Source organism: Stylophora pistillata, chromosome 6 (assembly GCF_964205215.1).
Source record: "Stylophora pistillata chromosome 6, jaStyPist1.2, whole genome shotgun sequence".
Lineage (NCBI taxonomy): Eukaryota > Metazoa > Cnidaria > Anthozoa > Scleractinia > Pocilloporidae > Stylophora > Stylophora pistillata.
The window spans coordinates 7,573,749-7,590,615 of NC_142524.1; the positions used below are offsets into that span (position 1 = coordinate 7,573,749).

The window sequence follows — 16,867 nt, forward strand, 5'->3', positions numbered from 1 at the left end:
ACAACGGATAAACTCTGTTTAAATAATCAGATCTAAATGTCTGCGTGTCATTCTCAAAAGGACAAAAGAGCTTGGAGCATAGACGTTATAGCATTATGCGATTCTCCGTGCTAAAAGAATGGCCATAGGTCTCATAATATTATGCAATGCGATATTGGAACTGTAATAACGACAGCTTTCTCCTTTGTAAAACTGAAATAAGAAGAATTTATCCACTAAGCAGTCGAATCTGTGGGGAATGCCATGATAATTTGGTTTTATCAACTGAGTTGAATGTAAATAATACCTAATTCCAACATTTATAGAGCGTTCGCCTTAGTCAACTGAGACAAAGGGCTAACGCTCGAAACGTCAACTACAGAAACATAACATGTAATACCACCCGTCAACGGAGCACCATAGTTTCCCTCAACTGTAGGAAAGGTTAGTTGGACATAAATATAACCTCTTTCAAAGATAGTATATAGAATTAACCTTTCGCGACAAAGCTTAATTAAGATGAAATGATCTTATGACTACTCGGTCACTCCTTCCGTTATTATCGTCAATAGATACAACTAGTATGGTTTTTCGGTTTGACACAAGTACACCGTATCAATTGCAAAGAAGAGAAAGTGATTGTATCACCTTAGATTTCTTGTACAGAGATTCTTGGAGTGCCACGGGGTAGTTCTTGTCTGTAACTGTTATAATGAACAATCATTTTATAATTATCATTTTTCCGCTTTCTCTCTTTAATAAGTGTCCTGTCAAATTTCCTTCATATTAGGACCAGTTTATTACTTAAACACTAGTTTCAAACTTTATTGTAGTTAGGTTGAACTCTTAAACAAATGTTTTCATTATTGTATGAAGGTTAATTTTCTAAAAGCTGTTCACAAATTTGGTGCGAAATTTAACATATTCTATCTAAATTTTGGTTCAGGCCATGAGTAACACAATTCTCGAATCCTTCTACACATTTTTCGTATTTTCACGAAGGAAATGCCTTTGAAATAACTCAGTTATTCACTCGGTAAGTCTCTTCCAGAATTAGCAACAGAGTCAATATTTATCGCATAGCAACAGTTAAGGTTACTTAACTAACTAAGTTAACAAGTGGGAAAGTTTGCTCTGGGACTGATAAAGCATTGTAGCTGAAATCATCGTCTGCTGTTTTCAAGTTTAGACAAATTTTAGACAAATGTTATGAAGATAGAAAAGTTAGCAATTAAGCTTTGGGATCTAAATTCAACGTGCATTCATAGAAGATGTGATGGAACTTTTTGGCGTTCTAGAAGACTTGCATGAAAGATTCAACACAATCATGAATCATTGGCCCACGCGATAAATAAGATAGACTTCACGCTTGTTTATGCTTCAGTTGAGCTTTTAAACTGTGAACTATCGTATTCTTTTGTTTTGCTTTTTTTCCTTTGTTCCTTTCTTGTTACGTATTCCGCATTGCGGTTTTGTTGGTCACGAACTTATATGAAAAGACAAGGGAGGCATTTTTTCATTTAGCCACTAGGTTCTGAGAGGTAACACGACTGTGAAAACAATTATTTCCCAGGAGTTTTATTCACAATTTTCATTGCCTTATTTTTTCTATTTCCAGTGAGTGTAAAGTCATTCCTCTGATCGTGCGATCACATTTTTCACGCGCAAATCTTACTACGGACCGATTGTGGAGTAAACCTAAGTTTTGGTAAGTTACAAAGCCAGTTTTTATTATTTTTTTATGTGCTCTAGATGAAGAGTTACATCCAAGCGATGTTTTCCTACAGTAATGCGAGGCTTTCCCACGAGTTGGTGAATTCCTATCTTCGACAAAAGGAAATTTTGCCAACGTCGAAGTGACCATCAATCAAGAAATTACGAACCCTACCCAGAACAGTGCGTCCTCAGGGTTGCGGTTCGTTTGTTACTTTCTCAGAAAATATTGAGCTCAGCAAATTGCATCTTGAGCAAAAGAAATAGAATCCTTAATTATTCAAATTTTTGGGCTTTTTAAGTTTGTCTTGACATTTGACGAGGCGCATTTCTAACGGCGCGACCAAGCTATTTTGCTCTAACGCATTTCAAGCTCGATTCTGCATTTTCACTTTCATCAAAGCGATATACAACCTACCTCATTAAGTTTAGTTGAGGCTGGCAACTTCATTCTTCGTCTGTGAATAGATCTGAAATGAACTTCAACGAGCAAACCACTTAGTGTTCCCAATCATGTTTCTGCCTGAATACTTCGGTACAAATTTCTAGGCCACACCTTAATTAGCATGTGAAGCAGCTTTTTTTTTTCCTCCGTTGCCTTTTAGAATCATGTTTTGCTACCTTATTGCTTGTATCATTACCAGTTTGGGTTGAAAATTGTTTTTCCATCCTAGCAATACTACTGTGAATGCAATATTCTGCAAGAGCCTTCCACGCCTTGTTAAAAGTTCGATCATAAATACTGAACTTCCTGTAGCTTTTCATTAAGAATGACAATTAACATGTAAAAGCTAAAAATCTGTGCCATTCTTCTAAGGAACCTCAAAATGCACTAAGTTTAAAACCATCTGAGTTTTACTGTTGAAGTCCGAGCCTAAGGTGTTCTTGTGACATACCTATAATAGAATGCTAGGATTTTGCCTGTGGCAAAGTGTAATTTGTAAGCTACTTCAAACAAACAAACAACAAAACAGTCCTAGAAATCACGACGTGATATTGGCGGCTTCGTTCTCGTCAAATGATCACATAGACAGCTATTGTGGAATCGTTTCATTCTTGGCATAGTTATCAATCATTAATCATCAAGGAATTTTGTGATTATTTCGAAAACGGGAATAGTCCGCCGAAGAAAGCAAGAATATTATAAAAAGAAACCATGTTAAACTTTGAGCGAAAAAAGTCATGTTGGTTTTTTTTCGTTGTTCTTACAACCCATGTTTTTCTTTAAACTGTTATTGCTGGTATTTATCTTCATCAACTACTTGGTTTTTTTGTGGTTTATTTTTGTTAATGAGTGTCTTTTGTTGATTTGTTTTGTTTTTTTTTTTCTAATGAGGTATTTCTTCTCTGTTGCTCTTTTTCTCGTTGCTGTTATTACCTCTTTTTTTCTCATTCTCATGATCACCTCTTGTACCATCACTAATTCTTTTTCAATAAATTATTTCTACTTTCGCTGGGGTTTCAACAACTTTGTACATTTCTTTTCGTCTATTTATTTGTTTGTTTATCTATTTATTTTTTTATTTCTTGCCGCAGATCCAAGAGAAACTAATTATCAAAATGAAGAGGGCAATTATTTTGGCGGTATTTATACTTGTTTTGCAACCAACAAAAGGTAACGTAGTCATTTCGTCTGTATTAGTCTTGATTCCAAAATTGTGATTATCATATATCATTCTTCGTGGGTTTCATGATTTGACGATTATATGAAAGCTTTACGAATAGAAATAACGAAATAACAGAATTGAAATCTGCGATTTCTTCACCGATTTGATTTGGGTTCGTTAACATTTTATCATTACAAAGTCTCTCTTTTCTTACAACTATAACTAAATAGGATGTGTTATTAAATTACCTATCATAAATGAAAGAGCTGGAGTTAAAAATTGTTTTCTACTCTCAATCAGGTGCCTCTCACTCGGGGCCGCATGCCACTGTGACTTGTAACGCCGATCACACTGTGAATATATCGATCTCAAACGTGGATGATGCAGGAGAATGGGTCCCAAATGAGTGGACCACAAAGACAGGCTATGCAGAGTGTGAACCAACAATTGGTGCTGATACAGTTACTTATGGAAATCTCCCCCTCCCCAACTGTACTTTAGAGTCAAACCAGAATGCTACACACATTACTTACATACTCCGAATAAACGCTGAAAAATCTGATCCTGGTGGTACAGGCCAGTTGCGCGCTTACGACCACAAGTACTACGTCACGTGTACTTACAATAACACAGGCAGTGCTACAGCGAGTTTTGTGCCGATCAAGAACCGAGTAGATAACGATACAGGTATACGGCTCTGATCTAGATAACAGCATGTTTAATTTAATTTAGTTAATCTTAGTTTGAATTCCTGCAAAAGGGAGATTCCTCTATCAAATCCGGTTTGCCACCAAATGTATTGGCTAGCCTTCCTTCAGTGGTTGATGGAAAAGAAAAAAGGAACAAATAATCTTCATATCAAGACATGTTTGATTTGATTTTAATATCTCATAACAAAAACGTGACGGAATACTTCGTTTTGTAATGTAGAAAGTTTTGCTTTTCATCCTTTACGCTAACTGACTACTAGTCCCTGCTGGTTCAAAAACAGTTGTTGTCATCAACTACCTTGTAGGGATTTGGATTTTAAAATGCTTTTGTTTTCGTCATTTTCAATAATCTGTGACTGCCACAGGAGGACTTAAGTTCTAATTTGGGAGCTATTATCATTAAGTAAATATCTCGACTTCGCTTCATTTAATTTGATAACAAGGTAGCCTTGCGTTTGTCAGATCTTGTTTCTCTCTTTTTCTTTTTCACTCATCCTTACTCGCTGTTTTTGTTCTTTTTTGTCAACTTTTAGCGGACGGAGAATTCACATTTTCTCTCAACGCGTTTACAGACGCCGCACATACGGTGCCGGTCACCGGCCCTCTTGATCTGAATGTAGACATTTACTTCAAAGCTGAAGTCACGACTCAAAGCAGCGCACCAAACCTTGACCTGTACCCCGTGAGTTGTAATTCATCAAAAAGCTATGATCCAGATTCTACTGATGGTAGATTCACTCTAATAACCAACGGGTAAGAATTTTTGTGATATCAGTTTGCCCATCAAACACGAATAAAATATAATAATGGTAATAACAATGACAATAACAATTATAATTAATTTTCAAATAATTTAGAAGAAGACTAGACACTATTATTATACTAGATACCAATGAAATACCAGGATTTTACCTTTTGCTAAAAATCATAACTTCGTCGCGCGCAGTGAAGATACTATTTTTATCTTTCACGTGTGAGGATAATAGTCTCGCCATGGTTACTAACATGGTTACTTTTACTGCTGTAGAATTTTTCTCTTCTTCTTTAGAATTTTGACTTGTTAGAACAGAAAATATAAGTATTATTGTCTTTATTTCTCCTTTGTAACTTTATATCCAAGTTTCATAACATTGTTATGACAGGCATTTTGCGATAGATGACCACTTTAATTGCACTATTTTGCTGTTTCGAAAAAGAATAAAAAAAAGTTGTGTTTTATTTGGAAATTTCATTATCTATAAAACTGAACAGAATATTACACGGCCGCTTGGGGATACGAATTTTATCTTCTCGTGCTGAAAGTATCTCTCACTCGTTCGCTTCGCTTACTCGCGAGAGATACTCGAAGATAAAATTCGTATCCCCGCGCAGCCTTGTAATATCCTCTATTTGTCTTGAACTGTCTGGTACTGTATCGTTATTACTCCCTGTAGCTCTTAATCTCGGTGGAAAATGGCCGTCAGTATATACCCCAGATGGACTGAGACAGTCTTATAAGTTTCTGTGAGACTGTCAGACTATTGATCAAACATGAGCTAGTTCTAAAAGAAGTAGGGCTCACCTTGAACAATGAATCTCATTCACGTTCTTTTTTTTCAGTTTCTTGCCAATAAATGGTAAGCCTTAGCCTTCCCAAAACCTCAATTAAAACCTACCGTTGTAGTTTTCATAGGAAACTTTTCTTGCATGCTGTGTGTCTGGTATCAACTCTGGATAGAATATGTAGCTGATGCTATGGAATTCTATGCTATGGAATTCTATGCTCTTCTCCATTTTAGATAAAATTTGTTACCTCGAAAGTAAGAGGAATTATGTTTACACTACTTTCTTACACCATTTATTATCATTTCTTGCCTAGTTGTGGCAGCGATGGTGTCAGTGAAGATCTCAGCGACACATTATTATACAATTGTACCGACGACAGCATCACGGAAACATTCTCACTCAAAACTTATCGGTATTTTGGAGCCGCTGAAGGAGCCACTGTTTACATCCACTGCGATCTCAGAGTTTGCTTGGCAGATGGAGCCAATACTGCTTGTGAATGTCCAGATGATGCTGCCTCATGCGTAGGTGTTCCATCCACTGATGTTTCGCGTAGACGTCGTCGTTCAGTCTATGATTCAGTGGACGAGTCGCGGCTTCACCATGTTGTTTCCGGTCCATTCACTTTTAAGCAGAAACAACCGAACGAAGATGAAGGTAAATGATAATTCACAAGACTTTTAGCTAAGAGACAGGGGTTATATTAAGTGCTTTTTACATTCCCTGTTTACCGGCCAAGACTAGTTTCCCGTGATAACTGACCAAGTTAGACCGATAGAGGCCGCACCGGCCACCTTGGAGAATCTGGAAGCTAACTTGAACATTTTATATATGCTATCAAATGAACTATATGTAACATCATATAGCGTAACGAAGATTATAGACAATTAACCAAGACTTGATAAAAACCTCCATATAAAAGCTATGGACATGTCCCCTTCCATATATTCTCAATTACTCCGCCTTAATTAAAAAAAAAACTGAACGGTTTAATCTCTGATATCATTATCTACTTACACCCTCGATAGTTCAACTGAATTATTGATATGAAATAAATTTGCTTCATTTCAGCTGCATCTAAAAACCAAGAGGAGACCAGCCAGTCTTTCCAGACAGTAGCAATTGTTGGGGCAGTTTGTGGTGTTGTGGCTGTAGCTATCATTTGCGCTACAGTCTATCTTGTCATTCGCCGTCGCAACAAGCACACACAAAATGGAGATCTGCACGTGGTCACCTAAACTCCAAACACAAATAAGCTGTGTTGCGCAAACGAGCGCATGTTATGGTTTAGTTAAGAAATTTCCATTTGAATAATGAGACCCATGAAGCAACTTGATAAGGTTTAGTTGAGTTGTGGATGTTGAGTAAGCCATTCATTCACTTTTTTCTTTCAAGCAAATAAATGATCAATCGGCTTTTTCTTGAGATGATGGTAGGAATCAATAGCATTTTCAAAGTTAATCAGATTTTTGCTTTTACTTTAGTGTCAAGGTTAATTTCAATTGCCGCAACTGTGAAGTCAAAATACGCTCAAATTTGCCTGTTACAGCAAAACAGCCCTTCGTTTTAATCTCTCGTTATTTCAACACCTTATAAACTTGCACAAAAGCCTTATAGACATCGTAAAGTTCACGCACAATTTCAGGTGTAGTGAGACATATGAAGTGTTCATTATGAGTACTTGTGACAAACTTTACAAAATATATGCAGCACAGCAACAGCAACGTCAAAATGATACGAAGCTTATATAGCTAATGCTAGTCTTAGTAAGTATAGCCAAGTCACATGAGGGCCTAATTGCTTTTCCCTTACAGCGGCTTAAGCCCTGTTAGTGACGCACCAGCACTAGTGCAAAGTTTAAGAATTTCTGGAAATATCACTGAACAGCATCTCAATAAAATGTAAACACGTGGTGACTTTTAAAAGTATGAAATCTTCGCTTTTTTTTTCTTTCTGTGAGTGTATGTGTTCTAACTTAACCGGACGGCCATCTTTCTCTCCAAGGGTTCCCAACCTTGACCCGCTGTTGCCGTCATGCAAAATGTGCGAGAGAAATTAATTGAAACATCTATCAGAAATTTTGGTTTGGACAGTTTGGAAGACCATTCTGCTTTGAATATGTCTATGTGCTAAATAATGGAATCGAATGGCTTTATCTTTTCTCTCTTTCAGTTCAATGGTGCAGCAAAGAATTCGAAGTGTATAGCATCTTGACACTGAAAATTCCTGTACACTTTAAATGATTTGAGAATACGGTTTTCATTCGCGTTCTGTGTTTTCAATCAATGGTGCCCTTGAAAGAGAACGAAGACATTTGATCGACATACATATGTTCTTGGCTAAGAATAATTTTCCGTTCGCAATGTGTATAGACTGAAAACTAAGGTAGAAAAGCTTGCAAATATACTTTGGATCTACATTCAACGTGCTTGCATCGAAGATATGATGAAATTTTTCATTGTTCTAGAAGACTTGCATGAAAGATTCTATACAATAATTAATCTCTGGCCCATGCGATAGGTTAGAAGGACATGACGTTACTCCAAGCTTCCGTTGAGCTTTTAAATGGTGCATTATTTTGTTTTTTCTTTTGTTCTTTTTTTGTTTTGTGTTTTCCGCAGAAGTTTGTTTGTCATGCATTTAAGAACGTGTCCACGAGAAAAACTGGAACGTAACCGATCTGAGCATTATTGATCTTTTTCTCTGCCCTTCTGGAATCACTAAGAAAAGTAGAAGCGTCTACGTGCTAGGGAGGATTTTTTTCACGTGTTTTGATTTTAACAATGGTGGATTTATATGAAGTTCATATATTTTGAACTGCGGTATTAGATAGTATGATGCACGATCCTCGCAGTAGAGAGCGCTATTTAATGTGGACGTTCAGTTATTCTTTTTAACTACTTTTGTCTGATACTTACCACGAAATTGATCGTTGACCCCCTCCCCTTTTCTCACTCCTATTATTAAAAATTCGCACTTTTGCAATGGAGCAATTTCTAAGGTACATCTCGACTAAAAGCCAGATATAACAGCAGACAGCAAGAGATTACATATCAAATGTAAGCAGTAAACCTCAAATAAAATATGTAAGAGATTTCTATAAACGGATCAGTTTTTCACCATTTTCTTTTTCCTTATACTGAGAGGAGACCCTGATACCATTGTTTTGTTATGTTTTTTCGATGAACCAGCAACTAACTCAAGCTTAACAATTAAAAACTCAAATATTTTGGCAGTAATTTATCTCACACAAAGTAAGATATGACATGCCAAATTAATATCAAAGTTGACCGCTCAATAAAACTGCAGGCTCGATGTGATCAAAGATGGCGGGTTGTCCTTTTGATTAACATAAGCTTTCAGGGCATCAAATAATCTTCTTTCCACCAACACATATCATGTAAGTCGATTAGTAGCAAACAGAACAAGACAGATAATTTTGATCGATATTTCCGAGAGCTCTAACCCCGTTTAACGAAGCACTTCAAACAAATGATATCAAGCCGATAGTTGCAGCTAAGGCACCACAGAGACATGTCAATTTTCTTCCTAGATTTCTTTTGTCAAAAAGTTCGACTAAATGCGCCCTTGATGCTCTTCATCAACTACTGCGTTTACTCGAGAGTAATCCAGATATGGCTGCGAAAATATCCTCAAAAAGGGCTCAACTTGTGCTATTCCGAAGATTCTCTCCTAATACATCCATACTTTCTAAGAAAAATCTTAAACATTTCAAGTCAGTTTTAAGTTTATAAAACAAAGATGTGGTTTACGGAATTTTGATGATACAGACAAAAAGCGGTTAGTTAGATATAAATTTCACGTCAGCATGGGCAATGAAACGAGTTTCCCAAAAATTGTATTACTGATTTTGGCGAAGTTCAGTAATGGCTTTCACTTCTCACGTAGGAATTATCATCAGAAGGAGTTGGTCATCGGAGGTATTGGGCCTTAAAATACTCCTATTTTTGGACTTTGTCATAACCAGAGGAATGAAATGAGATGAAAAAGTTAAAAAAAATCAATTTTCTTGAAGTCCGATAGATTTAGAACACAACGCAATTGATTGAATTTGCAGATGGCTTTTCACTTTGTCACAGCAGCAATGCAAAGATAGCTAATTAATTATGCAAAAAATACAGAAAATGGGGGTTTTCTCCCTGGGACCCCAGGGAATGAAATATTTTGACCTATTATTTTCACACATTTGTTGGCTCGTGATACTTAGCAGTTGTGCCAAGTTTGAATCAAATCGATGATTTGAGCATATCGCCCCCGCCCGGTTCTGCTGGTTTTCTCGTGGACACGCTCTTAAATAAAAAGGCAAAGGAGGTGTTTTTTCGGTTAACCACCAGGCTCTGAGAGGTAACACGACTATGAAAACAATTTATTCCTATGAGTTTTAGACACAAATTTCATTGCCCTCCTTTTTCTATTTCCAGTGAGCATAAAGCCTTTTCGTCTGGTCTTGCGATTACATTTTCTACCCGCAAATCTCACTGCGGACCGATTGTGGAGTAAACCTTAGTTTTGGTAAGTTACAACGTCAGTTTCTATTTTTTTTCATGTTACTTCCAAGCGGTGTTCTCCTACAGTAATGCAAAGCTTTCCAACGAGTCTGTCAGTCGAAATGATAATTAATCGAGAAATTACGAACCATACCCCGAACAGTCTATTCTGGTTGCGACTCGTTCGTTACTTTCTCAGAAAATGAGCTCAGCAAATTGCATCATAAAGCGAAAGAAATATTATTCAAATTTTGGGGCTTTTAAATTCATCTTGACATCAAAAACCAAGTTGGTTTTTGTTCTAACGCATTTGAAGCTCGATTCTGCGTTTCCACTTTTATCTGAGCCAAATAAAACCTTCACCTGTCTAAATTTAGTAAACACTAGAAACTTAATTCTTTCTGTGTGAATTGATCTGAAATGAACTTCAGCGAGTAAACCCCTTTGTATGTTTCATTCTGAATGCTTCGGTCCAAATTTCCAGGCCACACCTTAGCTTGTGAAACAGCTTTTTAATCAGTTCCTCCGTTGCCTTTTTAAATCATGCTTTGCTACGTTATCGTAAAACATTTTGGTCCTTATTGCTTGTAATTCGCCAGTTTGGGGTTGAAATTTGTTTTTCCATCCGTACCAATACCATTGTCAATATTCTGCAAGAGCCTTCCACGCCTAGCTAAAAGGTCGATCGCAAATGTTGAACTTCCTGTGGCTTTTCACCAAAAATGACATTTAACATGTAAAAGCTAAAAATCAGTGCCGTTTTTCAAAGGAACCTCGAAATGCACCAAGTTTAAAACTATCTGAAGTTTACTGTTGAAGTCCGAGCCTATTGTACTCTTGTGACCTACCCAGAATAGAATTTTAGGGTTTTGCCTGTGGCAATGTGTAATTTGCAGGCTACTTCAAACAAACAAACAAATAAACAAACAACGAAACAGTTCTAGAAATCACGAAGTGCTAAAGGCAGCTTCGTTCTCGTCAAAAGATCGCACACAAAGCTATTGTAGGATCGTTTCATTCTTAGCTTAGTTATTAATCATTATTAAGGAATTTGGTGATTATTTCGAAAACGGGAATAGTCCGCATAGAAAGTAAAAATATTATGACAAGAAACCATGTTAAACTTTTAGCGATTAAATTCACTTCGGTTTATATTTTCGTTGTTTGACAAGTTCTGTTTTATAAACAAGCGGGAGTGTTTTATCGGGTTATAAAACCCCGAGGGCGACGCCTCAAGGGAATATGCGAACTCGTTTGGTTTAGCGTACTTGTGCGATAATTTTTGGTTTAGCGTACTAGTGCGATAATTTTAATGTCGTGTTGCACAAATGAATTTAAAGATGCTAGCACGCATTATGTAGAGTCGCCCTAGGAATTATTGTGAGAATCATCATTGCGTGTTCTGGGGCTGTATGAACAATTCATTACACACCAATAATCACATGGCTTGGAACCGAAGGTTTCATGAGCCAAAAAGCGCGGAGGAAGAAAGTGAAATACTGGGACATGTAGTCCCAAAGTCGACCCGTTCGGTAAATAAATGGCGATAAAGATTTTTGGGGAATGGCAGGCAGGCGGGGAGAACAAAGAAGAAAGCCTGTCAGTAAGAAAGCGGATTTGCTGCGAAAACTAGCCTCTAAATTTCAAGATTTAGAAACGAACATTTGCGACATGACGGCAGAGTCTCCAAAGTTTTGGCTGACGACGTTCATCATGGAGGTATGCAAAGACACAGGAGAGACTTACCCTCTACGAACTTTATAGTATCTGTTCTGGTATACAGTGTTCGAGAATTTTAATCAATGAAATGCAGTCATGTTTATGGGCAAGATGGATAACAGTTAGGAATTTTGTAGGAATTGGACTTTTGAAAGTTTACTCTCTCTAAACGTTCTAAATTTGTTCACTTTCTTCAGTTTTAGGTTCCACACCTTTAGGGGGGCATTGGATGCTAATATAAAGCTGGCCATTCCACTATTTCACTTCTTTATAACTGTTTTGTGAAAAGTCATCTTTATTAGTATTCTTTATATAAAGAATACTAATGAGGACGAAATTTTCTATAGAAACTGATATCAGTGAAGCAAACTACAATCAGCCCCGCTCTCCTGGGGCTGCAATCAAATGCCGCCCCCAAGGTTTTTAGTTTGACAGTTTTTTTTACTGGGGTTTAAAACACGGTATGTGACTGATTCTAATGTCGCGAGAGGTTGTTGAGCTCATAATTTATTAATACATATTTGAACCCTCTTTCCTGTTTCTCTTCAAATTGTTATCGCTGCTGTTTATCTTAATCGAGTACTTCGTTTTTATGATTTATTTTTTTAAGAGTGGTTTTTGTTGTTTTTGTTATTTATGTATTTCTTCTGTGGCTTATTTTCTCAGCTCGTTGCTCTAACTACCTCTTTTAATTTTTTCTCATGATCACCTCTTGTACCATCACTTCTTTTTCGATATATTATTTCTACTTGCTTGTGGTTTTCATCATCAATAACTTTGCACAATTCTTTTCATCTATTTATTTCTCGCGCAGATTCAAGAGAAACTATTTATCAACATGAAGAGAGCAATTATTTTGGCGGCATTTATGCTTGTTTTACAACAAACAAAAGGTAACGAAATCATTTCGTCTGTGTTACTCTTCATCCCAAAGTTATGATAACCATACACCATTCTTCGTGGGTTTCATGAATTGACGAAATGTCGAAGCTTAACGGATAGCAAAATTAAATAAATAAATTCTGCGATTTCTTCGCCGATTTCGTTTGGATTCGTCAACATTTTATCACTGTGCAGTCTCTCTCTTTTCTCATCACTACAACTACATAGAATGTGTTATTACCTATCATAAGTGAAAGAGTTGGAGTTAAAAATTGTTTTTTACCCCCTCTCAGGTCAGCTCCCCTCACCGGTGGCCACAGTGACTTGTAACACCAATTACACCGTGGATATATCGATCTCAAACGTGGATGATGCAGCAGAATGGACCGAAGTAGATTGGAACACATAGACAGACGACGCAGCGTGTAAACCAACAATTGCTGGTCAAGCGGTCACTTATACCAATCTTCCCCTCTCCAAATGTGCTTCAGAGTCAAACGAGACTACTTCGTACAATGCTTTCAAACTCCAAATCAGCGCTGCAAAAACTGACCCTGGTGATACAGGGCAGTTGCGCGCTTACGACCACCAGTACAACTTCTGGTTTTCCTACAGTAGAACAGGCAAGGCCTCAACGAGTTTTGTGCCAATCAAGAACCGAGCAGATAGCGATAAAGGTATGCAGCTTTGATCAAGATAACATGTAAAGACGGAACAATTCAATGTAATAAGAAAAAATCCAAGTCCCAGATGGGATTTGAACCCACGACCCTCCGTGAACTAGTCGGATGCTCTAACCACTTAGCTACTGGAGACTTTATGGTGAGTAAGGGTCAATTTGTGGGTCTCGACTGGAACCGCATCGCTCGGCCACACAGCCAAGTTTTGAATTTCCTGCAAAGTGAAGATTCTTCTATATCAAACCTTTGTCACCGAGTGGTTTGGTTAGCCTTTCTTCAGTGGCTGATGGAAAAATAAGGGACAAATAATCTTTATATTCAATGGTTTGGAATTCAAAATAATTTTGTTTTCGTCATTTTCAGTTTTCGTCATTTTCAGTAATCTGTGACTGCTACAGGAGGTCTTTAGTTCTAATTTTAGAGCTATAATGATCATTGAATAAATATTTAGACTTCACACTTTTTTAATTTGATAACAATATAGCCTTCATTGATTTATAATACAAAAGTGTTTAATAAAGTTCTTATCTCTTAGCTTTTTTTTTTTTTTACTTATCCTTACTCGCTCGCTCTTTTTTTGTCACCTTTAGACGATGGAGATTTCACATTTACTCACGGCGTATTCAGACTCCGCACATACTACCGCGGTTTCCGGCTCCGTTGATTTGAATGTAGAAATTTACTTCAAAGCTGAAGTTACAACTCAAAGCAGCGCACCAAACCTTGACCTGCACCCGTGAGTTGTTATTCGTCAAAAAGCAGTAATTCAGATTCTACTGATGGTAAATTCATTCTAATAACCAACGGGTAAGAATTTCTGGGATATAAATTAGCCCGCTAAACATGACTAAAATATAATAATGATAGTAACAATCATTACTGATTTTAAAAGACCTTAAAACATAGAGGTAGATCCACTCGCAGAAGTGCTCCTCAGTGAGGTCCAGCAACTCAAAAAGGAAAGTGTACAAATATTTGACGAGGTTTTAAACGAAAAAAATCTAGAAAGATGTAGATTTGAATATGGTAACATAAATGCATACAAATGTAAAAATTAATTAAAAAAAACTTCAGAATTCGATTTTCAGCCAGACTTATCATAATGAGGTAACTGCAAAAACAAAAATTAAGGGTTCTCGCATCATAAATCAGTTTACTCCAATAACCAATACTTCTGTTCGTGAACTATCGTTCGACCCCGGGGAGGGTATTCCCTTATAAGGGCTTAGTGGGAACGTGCGGCCAGCCAGGGTATGTTTTTCGAGATTTTTGTCTTAAACAGGGTATCGAATTTATCATTTTTGTCTTAATCAGGGTATCGATTTATCAATTTTTGTCTTAAACAGGATATCTTTTCTTGGAAGATAAACAGCAAAACTTTTACAAGCTTTAATTTTAATTAATATTGAATTCCGTTGATTTTGGCATTGATACCAGGCACATTAAATGTCTTAAACAGGGTATCAAAAATCGGAATTCTGTCTTAAACAGGGTAGGAAAATCAGCGATATTTGTCTTAAACAGGGTCAGGGTTTGAGGGGCCGCGCCGCACCCTTCCCACCCAGGAATATATCGAGTACCCCCCCGGGTATTCGACCCAGTTTTCTTAAACTGTCTGATTCTGTATCGTTATTACTGTGGTTTATAATATAAGTAAAAGATGGCCGTCAGTATAGACCCCAGGTAGACTGAGACAGTCTTGTTAGTTTCTGTGAGACACTGTCAGACTACTGATCAAACATGAGTGAGTGACACTGGCTAGGAAACCATTCTTGCTTGTTCTGTGCCTGGTATAAATTCAGGGAAAAACAAATAGTGAGCTTTCCAAAGCCTCAATTAAAACCTACCTTAAAGTTTTCGTTGGAAACCATTCTTGCTTGCTGTGTGCCTGGTACAAATTCAGCGAAAATCATACGGTCGATGCAGTGGGATTTCCTGGCTCTTTTCCATTTTCGATAAAATTTGTTACCTCGACAGTAGGAGGAATTATGTTTACATTACTTTCTTGTACCATTTATTATCATTTCTTGCCTAGCTGCGGCAGCGATAGTGTCAGCAATGATCTCAGTGACACATTATCATACAATTGTACCACCGACAACATCACGGAAACGTTCTCACTCAAAACTTATCGGTATTTTGGAGCAGCTGTAGACCGTGACACCGTTTACATCCACTGCGATTTCAGAGTTTGCCCGGCAGATGGAGCCAATACAAGTTGTGATTGTCCAGCTGATCCCACAGCTTGCACAGGTTTGCGTAGACGTCGTCGTTCAATCTCTGATTCAGTGGATGAGTCGCAGCTTTACCATGTTGTCTCCGGTCCATTCACTTTTAAGCAAAAAGAACTGAAAAAAGATGAAGGTAAATGATAATTTACAAGGCTTTTAGCTATGGAACAGGTATTATGTTAAGTGCTTTAATTTCTACATTCTCTGTTACATAACTAAGACTAGTTTCTTCCCATGATAACTAATAGAAGCAGCACCAATCATCTTGTAGAACTTGAAGATAACTAGAACATTTCAGATATGATATAAAATGAACAACATGTAATATTATACAGCGCAATGAAGACTATAAAAAGTTATCAAAGGCCAAATAAAAACGTCCAGAAAAGTTTTGGATATGTCCCTTTTTTATATATTCTCAATTGCTCTGCCTTAATTAATAAAAAAAAAATTAACGGTTTAATCTCTGATATCATACTCTACTTACTCCCCCTAGTTGATATCTTAACTCGATTATTAATCTGAAATCAATTTGCTTCATTCCAGTTGAATCTGAAGACCAAGAGGAGACCAGCCAGTCTTTCTAGACAGGAGCAATCGTTGGGGCAGTATGTAGTATTGTGGCTATAGCTGTCATCTGTACTTGTAGTACTTGTACTACCGTAGTCTTTCTTGTCATTCGCCGTCGTAACAGGTGCACGCAAAATGAAGATCTGCACGTGCTCACCTAAATTCCAGACACAAATAAGTTGTGTTGCTCAAACGGACGCATATTATGTTTTAGTTAAGAAGTATTCTTTTGAATGATGAGACCCATGAAGCAACTTGCTAAGGTTTAATTGAGCTGTAGAAGTTGATTAGGACATGAAATTCCTCACTTTTCTTTTTTCAAACAAATAAATTATATGTATATGAGAACGATCCTTCGCAGTAAAGCACTATTTGAGCAATAGTGAAAATCAGACCTGAAAAAAAAAAAAAAAAAAAAAAAAATTTCAGGCCTGTACGGCCTTTCACTATTGCTCAAATAGTGCTTTACTGCGAAGGATCGTTCTCATATACGTCTCATAACCGCAGTTCACACATATGTTTCATATGTTTGTTGTTGTTTGATTTATCATCTACGGGTTTATATCGAATTTATTTGATGGCCTGCTCCCAGTTGGCTTGTTAGCTCAATTGGTAGAGCGCTGCACTAGTATCGCAGAGGTCAGTGGTTCGAGTCCCGTACAGGCCTGAAATTTTTTTCAGGTCTGATTTTCACTATTGCTCAAATAGTGCTTTACTGCGAAG

At 37.1% G+C, this 16,867-nt stretch overlaps 1 protein-coding gene and 1 pseudogene across 3 annotated transcripts; both read left to right on the top strand.

The window, feature by feature from the left end:
- Positions 1-398: 398 nt before the first annotated feature.
- On the top strand, positions 399-7,487 carry LOC111338332 (ZP domain-containing protein-like). 2 transcript variants are annotated; one of them, XM_088725662.1, is made up of 7 exons: positions 399-423; positions 1,598-1,687; positions 3,229-3,307; positions 3,600-3,986; positions 4,543-4,762; positions 5,868-6,211; positions 6,626-7,487. In XM_088725662.1, exons 3-7 carry the CDS (start codon positions 3,253-3,255, stop codon positions 6,790-6,792), a joined length of 1,173 nt encoding a protein of 390 aa, XP_088581788.1. In that variant the 5' UTR covers positions 399-423; positions 1,598-1,687; positions 3,229-3,252; the 3' UTR covers positions 6,793-7,487. The 2 variants fall into 2 exon arrangements, with proteins under 2 accessions (XP_088581788.1, XP_022800575.2); XM_022944840.2 differs by lacking the exon at positions 399-423 and adding an exon at positions 1,400-1,520.
- A 146-nt stretch (positions 7,488-7,633) lies between these two features.
- Positions 7,634-16,474, top strand: LOC148728042 (uncharacterized; annotated as a pseudogene). The gene is made up of 5 exons (XR_015988905.1): positions 7,634-12,674; positions 12,957-13,340; positions 13,934-14,150; positions 15,379-15,707; positions 16,121-16,474. The product of XR_015988905.1 is annotated as an uncharacterized LOC148728042 (transcript).
- Positions 16,475-16,867: the final 393 nt, after the last annotated feature.

What these genes read in the sequence shown, in the direction of transcription:
- LOC111338332 (XM_088725662.1), top strand. Translation starts at nt 3,253, where the DNA reads ATGAAGAGGGCAATTATTTTGGCGGTATTTATACTTGTTTTGCAACCA. An exon ending in TGTTTTGCAACCAACAAAAG is followed by an intron (nt 3,308 to 3,599) that starts GTAACGTAGTCA and finishes ACTCTCAATCAG; the next exon opens with GTGCCTCTCACTCGGGGCCG. An exon ending in ACAACCGAACGAAGATGAAG is followed by an intron (nt 6,212 to 6,625) that starts GTAAATGATAAT and finishes GCTTCATTTCAG; the next exon opens with CTGCATCTAAAAACCAAGAG.